Raw genomic sequence first — 8760 nt, forward strand, 5'->3', positions numbered from 1 at the left:
GAAACTGAGCCAGGAGCTGTGGTGGATGGAGGAGGTAGGACCTGCAGCAGCACAACCTGGGGGCCGTACAGCCACAGCTCTTGTAGTGCATGTGAAGAAGCTGCTATGACAACATGTAGTGAGGCAAAATAATCATCCCTGAGCAATGGCCCTTGTGTGTGCACCTCCCTGTGGTGGCAAGGGAAGAAGTCCTCTACCTGCAAATCTACTTGCAGGTAACCAGCCCCTATGACACAGCCCCTGTTGTCCTGACGCCCTGCTCTGCATGAGACACAATGTGTGAAGGGGTCTCTGCATCCCCTGTCGTGTCATTGCCACTGCTGCAGAAATCCCAGCCGTCCTGTGTTTGCTAGGAAGTGGGCAAGACACACAGAGATCTGGTGTCTCTATGCTTCAAACAGACTGAATTTTGTTTATGTTTTGTTTATTTGGGTTCATGCCCTTTATGTCTGATGCAACAGGCTTTCCTTTTGTAAGGATGCTATTGGGGGGGGAATCTTGCCTAAAAGCAGGAGATGAGGCTGGAGAGTGCCAGATGTGGTGGCAGAAAGGATGGGAAACCCCCCAGCCTCCTGGGCTTTCAGGGCACGGGATCCATCCCACACCAACCCCAATAACTTGTGGTTGGTTGTAGCATCTTCCCATGATGCCTCCGGACCTGACATGTTTGGACGCAAGAAAGACTCAAGAAAGGATCCTCCTTTTCCTGAGGGAGTTTTGTTGGTTTAATCTTATGGCTTTTGTCCTGCCGCTCAGCTAGTTAAAGTCCTTTTGAGGCTCTCCTACATCCCTACAGCATGCTGCTCCCCACGACAAGGGTTTCTCAATAGCTCACCTTGACACTTGCCAGTGAGCCTCGTCCTCCCTTGGGGGCACCTCTGCCAGGGCAGCTCCCCCCATGGGAAGGATGCTGCTGCTGGGGGCTCGCAAGCAGTCACCTGCAGATATGCCCCACAGCCCCCCCTTAAGAAACCAGCCCCCAAAAATGCTCAAAGTGTTTCAAAGGAGCGGGATTTTAATGAAGTTTTATTGAAAATAATAATGCTTGTGCATAAGAAATCACATTAGTGCAACACAAATATCATGTGAAAGAAATAAGTAACTTAACAGTGAGGGTCTTTTGTCACAAAGAGCCAAAATACTGAAATTTTGTCCTTTACAATTAATTGGAGTGAAGCTGCCCAGGTCCCCAGCATTCAGATACAGCCATCTCCTTGTGCCAGCCCATGGAGACTTCATCAGGCCAGTGGGTTTGGTGCCAGAGCCCATCTTCTGTTTGTAATAACGCAACTTGATGCACTTCATTTCTCACCTTGGCTGGGTCTGACTCCTGGCCTCGGGTTGCATTTCGTGGTGAGCCTAGCCAGCCCAAGTGTGCTCCAGCTGGATGGGGGTAACTTCATTCTTCCCTCTGCTTCCTTTCTTGTGGCATCTTTTTGGCCCATGCTAGGCTACAAGTCTTATCTAATAAAGCCCAAGTTTGAAAATGAAAATAATCACATCACCACATCCCCCCCGGCAAACTCCATCGCACATTTACTCAGTCTTTATTTCTGGAGTAGCTTTCTTACACTAGCTCGTGCAGCATCCAGCCTGATGGGGTCTGGGTCTGTGCCTGGCTTTCCTAGGTACACCTAAAGGTCTACACTGAATGTCAGTGCTTGGGAAAGAAATAAGCAGGTTTTATCACTGGCTTTTGGAGTCACGGGTGCTCCCTGTGAGAAATCTCACCAGTGAGTTCAGTTTCTGGTGTGGGAACTGGCCATCGGAGACTCACTGCACGAAGCTGTGCCAGGGCATGGAGCAGGAAGGGCATTCCTCCTGGGACAGACATCCCCAGGTGAGTGCACAGCTCAAGTCACTGGAGCTGCGAGCTGCTCCAATTGCATCCTGCCAGCTCTCTGCAAAGCCTGCCCTTTTCCAGAGGGCATGGTCAGGGAGATACAGTCTGCAAAGGTACTTCTCAGCAAGTATCCATCCCAACATGGACTTGTGCACTCTTCAAAGGCAGTTGGATGGGGAAGTGGGTCTCTGGGGACATCAAGAAAGGTTTGTGCTCTGCCCTTTCAGGCCCACCTTCAGGGAAGGAGTGGGAAAAACTTTCTTCTAGATGCTGTTGGTGTTGAGTTTGGAGGGCTGAGGAGACGACAGTCCTTTGTTCACAAAATGAGGGTTAACGTACACTTCAGACATTTCCTGGTACTCCTCTGCTTTGTCCTCATGGAGATCAAAGAAAGTTTTCAGTAGGTCCAAGTTGAAGTAGTGCAGTGCGACAACAGTGATCCCAGCCACAAAACAGAGCAAGCCTGGAAGACAACGTGCTCTCTGAGAGCGTTCCTGTAAACACCAGCACACTTCCCACCCCACACCCCTCCTCAGATGGCCCCCTGCCAGGGGACAATGCCTTCTCTTATGGAAGACGGACGCCTACTGTATGAGGTGGCTTCAGCTGGTGTGCTGAGCATCTTAAAGCCCAGGCATGGGTCTTAAAATCCAGGCAAGTGATCCTCATCTCCTTGAATTACTGCACCTCAGGGACTAAAAATCCCTCCACCACCCTTGAGATGGGGATGGTGTTCCCCCTTCTGCCAGCCCTCTCCACATCTCTGCCAGGATCTGCTTTGCTAAGGCAAAGCTGGGGCTCTGGTGGGCCGCACTCTCTGAGCTCTCTCACTTTTCTTTCTGGGGGGAAAGCGCTGGGACTTTTGCACACCCGGAGGGACACAGTGGTGTGCCCTGATGTAGCTTGGTGTCCTTACCAATTGCTAGCATGAGCCAGAAAGACCCCCCATAGCCTGTGCGCAGGGTTGCGGTCCCAAACTGGATCAGGCACATCGGGGAGTTCCTCACAGTGGAGAACGAGAGCAACGAAAAGATCACGAAGGCCCCTGTGACCAGGAGCATGTAGCCTCCGTAGACTAGGACGGGCATGGAGAAGAGCATGTTGGAGATGAGCCAAGTGCAAAAGGCCACCCTGGAGACAAGAGAAGACCAACCGATGAGTTGTGCAAGTGCCATGGACCAGGATGCCCTATGTGAGGATTTCCATGTGGGAGGAGGAATCTGGGCTCCAGGTTGCATTGTATGAGGCCAAGAAGCTCTGTGGGTAGGCTGGAGTGATCCCTAGTCTCCCAGGCTGAGCAAGCAGATGTGCAATGCTCACACTGCTACATCCAGAAGGCAGAAGCCCGGCTTTCCTCTTCCCATTGCTCAGCCCACAGACCATACCAGCCTCAAGGAGGCCACGGCAGCCCACTCAGTGTATCTAGACCATCTCAGCTCCCTGCCCTTCCACCTGTGGGGCAGTGCAGACTCCAGAGAGCAGCACACAGGTCTGGAATATTTGCAGAAGCAGGCATAAGTTATTTGCAGCAGCTCTGGACTTGGCTGAGGAGCTGGGTGACAGGGGAAGCCTTCAGCTATGGGCCAGGAGCTCTTGCTCCATGGCATTGCCAGGCCCCTTTTCTGGCTTCTGCATCCCTGCTGTCAATCCCAGAGCAGGGGGAACAGCACTGCAATGGCCCTTGCCCTCCACAACCCATGGTAGAGGGGACCATCTCCTGACAGCTGTGGTCCAGGTCTCCTTCAGCCCAAGTGAGCAGCAACATGTCGCTGCCCAGCAGATCCTGCTAAAGAGTCGAGATCAACCCCACAATAACAGCTTTACCTCATCTGGTCTCACTCACAGATATTAAATACCCTCACAGATGGGGATGGGAAAGTTCTGCACATGCCCATGGGCCTCTCTGGACCACCGAGGACAGCACCTCCAGCTCCCTCCATGGGGATGGACCCCTGCCATCTTCACCACATCACAGCAAGGATCTGCACCACACTTCTCTCTCCTGTGCCCAGCCCTGGTGGAGTTGACCAGCAGAGAGAACCAGGACCTCCTATCTGCTCACCACAAGGTGCCTACAGGGCCACCGGTTTGACCGCAGACCTTGCAGAGGCCCCTCCATGCACATGGCTTTCCTCCTGGCAGCATGCAATCACCATCCATCTCAGAGGCCTAGGGACAAGGCAGTAGAGCCCTTCCCACATCCTTGCATCTCCCCTGCCTGCACCAGGAAAGAAAGGCTCACCAGAGAGTGGCCGATGCATAGTGGCCGGAGATGCGGTACTGCCTGTGCACGCTGCAGGGGCTTTGCGTGGTGAACTTCTCCGCCACATATAGGATGGGGCTGGGCAGCCCCCTCTCCAGCCCTTCGCTGTAGCTGTGGTCATAGTCTGCATCGAAGCTCCAGGAAAAGTGCTCGTTGTAGTTGATGGTCTCGTTGATCTGATTCACTGGGTTTCCTGCCAGAGGGAGAAGACTGAGGTCCTGCTCTGTCCCAGCAGCCTGGGTACCGCCAGCCAGGACCATGGGCACCCCAGGGACAGCAGGGTCCCAGGAGCCTCCATGCAGACCAAGGCCACCCACAGAGCACTTGGAGACCTCCTGGGGCCATGGCTGCTCCAGAGCTGCAGACGGGGGCATCAGACTCACCCATGAGCGTGACGTTCACCCCTGCCAGGCCGACATGCAGCCCGATGTCCACGTTCACCAGGGCACAGCTGAAGGACTTGTAGGAGGTGTTTGCCTTCACCCAGCCGGTCTCCCAGTCCCCCGTGAACTGGACAGCTGCCAGGAAAAGTAAAGCTGGGGTTAAAGAGGGGCTGGTCTCAGGCTTTGCTGTGCTCAAGGTGGGGGATCACGGGCGAGCACGTTCCCACTGTGGCACTGCAAGGGAGTGTAAGGAGGGCAGGAGAGCTGACTCAGCCAGCAGGACGTGCCTCAACCAGCTCCCACGCCCTGGTGGAGCTCATGTCCTCCTCTCGCTGAGCATCCACTCCCTCAATTCGGCAGCGGGGGAGCTCAGATCCCCAGGGACGAACCCCATGACCTGATTCCTCCTTGGACATCCTCTCCAGGACTTCCCTGCAAGCTCCCCACCACGGCGAGCACGGCAGCCCCCGGGGACAGAGCTCGGAAATGAGCCCATTCCTCAGCCTCAGGAACAGGGGTGAGTTTCATTCCAAATATTAAGCTCCCTAGATTGCACTACTAGTGAACAGTGAAGATCACTGTCAAACGGAGGTGGTGGAGAGGGGTGGCAAGTGCTGTCGCAGCTCCAACGGTCATTTCAGTTGGGGGAAAAAGAAAAATTTGAAGCATTTCTGATATATGTTTTTTGGAACAAAGTATCCTTTTCTGAAACACTTTCACTTTGCGGTGGGCTTAATTTTCCAGCACTGAAATGAGCTTAAAATGAAAGTGATGATTTAATTTCAGGCTGAACATGAAAACCTGCCTGAAAATAAGTTCAGTTGCTGAATCAACTTGTGAGGGCACTGATCCACAGCAGCTCTGCAGGAACGTTTTCTAGCTGCAGGGTCGAGTGTGCTCTGCTGCCACCAGACAGAAACCCTGACGCTGGCTTTAAAGCAATTAATTCCTGCTGTGTGCCCAAGCAGCGCCCAGCTGCATCCTTGTAACAAGAGCGGCACTGGATGGCTCTCCAGGGCTGAGCTGGTTAAGGCTGTGGAGCAAGCCCTGACCTCCACCCCTCTGCCATCTCCAGCCTGGCACCATGTTCCTGGGCATCCATGTTCTCCGGTGGCATCTCCCAGCACCTGGACATGCCCAGGTGGAGGGTGACCACTGCATGCTGGACTGACCCATGTGTCAGCCGGCAGAGTCCCGTGGCTGGTCACAGCCTGGCTGTCTACTTCTATTGCCTGGTTGAATTGGGGGCTGAGTCATTTAGGTTGTGCTTCATCATCCCTCTCCAAGCAGTCTTGCAATCTACTCCATCCATCACAGCAGGAGAGTTTCTTTGATTTAGGGTCAGGGCTGGTTGCTCTCACCATCTGGCATCTTCTATCCCCTCAGTACATCTTTCGCTTACACATTCTGTTGCCCTGTCCGAGTTGGAAATCCCACAGCCTGCTTTCCACCACCAGTCCCATTTATTACAGAAGATTTCCTGGTTTCTACTAAATCAAATCCTCTCCTTCATCTCCTCCTGCCTTGCTCCTTGGAAGGTCTTTACCCCCCGCCCCAGCCTCTGCCCTGCCTGTGTTTTATTTTGACCTGCTCTCTCCACATCACTGCAAAGCTCCTCTCATCCTCCAAATGTGCCTGGCCACAGTCAGAGCGGCTCAGCCATGCTCCCTCAGCTGCGGGCAGCTCAGGAGGGCTTGCAGAGTGTGGGAAAATAACGGAAGACTGGCGAGGAGTATTGTAAACACACTCAAGTGACTTGCAGCTGGGGTGTAGAAAAACACATATGTCATTGGACGAGTAGAACATCTGTGTTTAGATAACATAGGCCTGTGATAGACTCAGAGGCACCCTATCAAACATGCTTGAGATTCCTGCCCTGCTTTGGGAAGATCAAAGTACAGTGGTAAACTACGCCTGCATGAATCATAGAATCATAGAATGGTTTGGGTTGGAAGGGACCTTAAAGATCATCTAGTTCCAACCCCCCTGCCATGGGCAGGGACACCTTCCACTAGACCAGGTTGCTCAAAGCCCCATCCAACCTGGCCTTGAACACTTCCAGGGATGGGGTATCCACAATCTCTCTGGGCAACCCATTGCAGGGCCTCACCACCTGAATCCCTGAAATGCAGGCAAAAACGGCAGGTTCAGTGATCCCCTAGCAAGGACCGAGCTCCATGGTGCCTGCGTCCCCGCTTGTGTGCCTCTGCCTGGGTGCTGCCTGGGGGATCCCCCAGTTTGGGAGGTAACAAAAATAAATTTACTCTTTGCATTTCATCCATGGTTTTGTGATTGTTCCTGCGTTCTGCCTGTGTCGGCTCACACACACGGTCAGAGGAACATGGAGCCCACCGGAGCCAGGGCTATTCGGCCTCTGCGGTGAAGTTACAGCCAGCAAAGCTCCCTCTTGATTCAGAAGTGACCACGGGCACCTCCAGGTGCTCTCAGTCCCCGTGCCAGGGATGGGGAAGCCCTTTTCGGAAGCTGTGTGACCATTTTGCAGAGCAGGGGTAGGATAGACCCTGCAACCAGCCTCGGCCAGGCCATGGCTGTGAGCACCAGCTCGCGTTTCCCAGACACAGACCCTGCCCTGGGGTTTAATCCTGCCCCCAGACCCACCCTCCGAGGGCTGCGCAGCACTTACCGACGATCACCACTCCCACGAGGAGGCTGAGGAGAACCCGGAGAGTCCAGTACAGCCTCTGCAGGGAGAGAGGTGGGACATCAGGCAGGGAGGAACAGCCCTGGTTGTCCTCCTGCCTCACCCCAAACCAGCCAGGAGTGTCCCAGCATCCAAAACGTGGGGAGCAGATGCTTATCCCCAGGGAGAGGGGTCACGCACCGCCCGTCCGCGGATGCCCGGGATGATGAGCAGGAAGCTGCAAGCGAACGTTAGGAAGACCACGATCACTATGATGGTGCTGACGTCGAACACGAAGGCCTTCCTCTGCTGCGGGTAGAAGGGGTAGACACCATTGAAGAGAGTCATCCTGCACCTCCAGGAGCCTGCGGGAGAGAGGCAGTCACAGTGGGGGCCCTGCACTGCCCTGCCCAGCTGCCTCGAGCCCGTGGTGGCCAGCCCCAGCTCAGCTCTGGAATAACCAGCCGTGGGAGGTCCACTTCAAAACTCCCCAGAGGGACAAGGAAATGTGATGCTGCAAGGAAACAGGCAGGGTGAAATACTCCCCAGCAGAGAAGCATGCCACCCAAAAGCTCTCAGTGGAGGAGAGGAGGTGCCTGGGGCAGGGCTCCACCAGCCTGGAGGGATTGTGGCAGCCCAGGGAACCATGAGCCGCTGTCCTGCTGCAGCTTGAGGAGCAGTCCAAGTGCAGAAACCTGTTGAGCAGCTCCTCCCCAGACAGAGCCGGGTCTTTCCCTCCAGCAGATGCAGCTAGGGCTTTCCGCTTTGTGGCACGCCCTTAGAGGAAGTCCACAAGCTGGCAGCCACTGGCAGATGCAGCCTTCCTCCAAAATGACAAGGAACTACTGAGAACATCGATTTCACAGTAGCAAAATTATCCCCAGCCAGGGGCCACCGTTGCCAAGCGGAGCAAAGCCCACCACCCCCATTTCCACCCCCTCTCCTCGAAGAGGCTTTTCCCCAGGAGCTGCAAAGTACAATCTGGGGAGGGAAGACTGTTCCTGCACGTGGTCCAGAGGGGCCAGAAGCAACCCCTAGAGTTGGGATGTTGGTCCAAGGAGCACACGAACATCAGGAGCACATCTCAAGGCTAAAGGAAACTGAGCTATATGAGACGACGAAGTGTGTAATTCCCATAGATGGCTTCGAACTCCCATCAACACTTTAGTTCTAGCAATTACAGAGCTTCCCTCGTTCCTAGGTTAGATCTTTTCTACCAAAACTGATTACATGCTTACTCCATTTATTTTTCTTATTTAATAGCATCTCTGCGTGTAACTACCCTGGGAAGTCTTCTAAAGTCAGGGAATGCCAGAGCTAATGTGACTCATGACCAAATACAATTTCATTCTGTCCCTGCATGGAGGAGTTGATTTTATTCTCATTTTCTGAAAACGGTATTAATTATATTTTTAGGTAAGATCCAATCCAGAGCAATTCAGCCACAAAAAAAAAGAGGGTCCCAAATCCCTAGAAGTGGGTGGAGATTACAATAAGTATCATAAAACAGTTTACCTGGGCAGCTGAAGTCACTTTTCAATGCATAAAGCAATATTTGGTTTCAGAATAATTCTCTGTCCAGTAACCCAGATCATTACAGCAAACAGTTTAACAGAGACTGGGTTTTTAC

The 8760-nt window shown here is 53.5% G+C and overlaps 1 protein-coding gene across 1 annotated transcript; it reads right to left on the reverse strand.

The window, feature by feature from the left end:
* Positions 1–1018: 1018 nt before the first annotated feature.
* Positions 1019–7480, reverse strand: DUOXA2 (dual oxidase maturation factor 2). Its single transcript, XM_050903434.1, has 6 exons — positions 7332–7480; positions 7134–7191; positions 4490–4624; positions 4086–4299; positions 2760–2974; positions 1019–2306 (listed from the first exon to the last, which is right to left on the reverse strand). Exons 1-6 carry the CDS (start codon positions 7476–7478, stop codon positions 2107–2109), a joined length of 969 nt encoding a protein of 322 aa, XP_050759391.1. The 5' UTR covers positions 7479–7480; the 3' UTR covers positions 1019–2106.
* Between the last annotated feature and the right edge of the window lie 1280 nt (positions 7481–8760).

The sequence above is a fragment of the Gymnogyps californianus genome, chromosome 11 (genome assembly GCF_018139145.2).
Source record: "Gymnogyps californianus isolate 813 chromosome 11, ASM1813914v2, whole genome shotgun sequence".
NCBI classification, from domain to species: domain Eukaryota; kingdom Metazoa; phylum Chordata; class Aves; order Accipitriformes; family Cathartidae; genus Gymnogyps; species Gymnogyps californianus.

Excerpts from the sequence above, each read along its gene's own strand:
- DUOXA2 (XM_050903434.1), bottom strand. The coding sequence starts at position 7,478 with ATGACTCTCTTCAATGGTGTCTACCCCTTCTACCCGCAGCAGAGGAAG. Across the intron at positions 2,975-4,085 it reads TATGCATCGGCCACTCTCTG|GGTGGCCTTTTGCACTTGGC; the intron begins GTGAGCCTTTCT and ends TCTTGTCTCCAG. Across the intron at positions 2,307-2,759 it reads CTGGCTCATGCTAGCAATTG|GCTTGCTCTGTTTTGTGGCT; the intron begins GTAAGGACACCA and ends GTTGTCTTCCAG.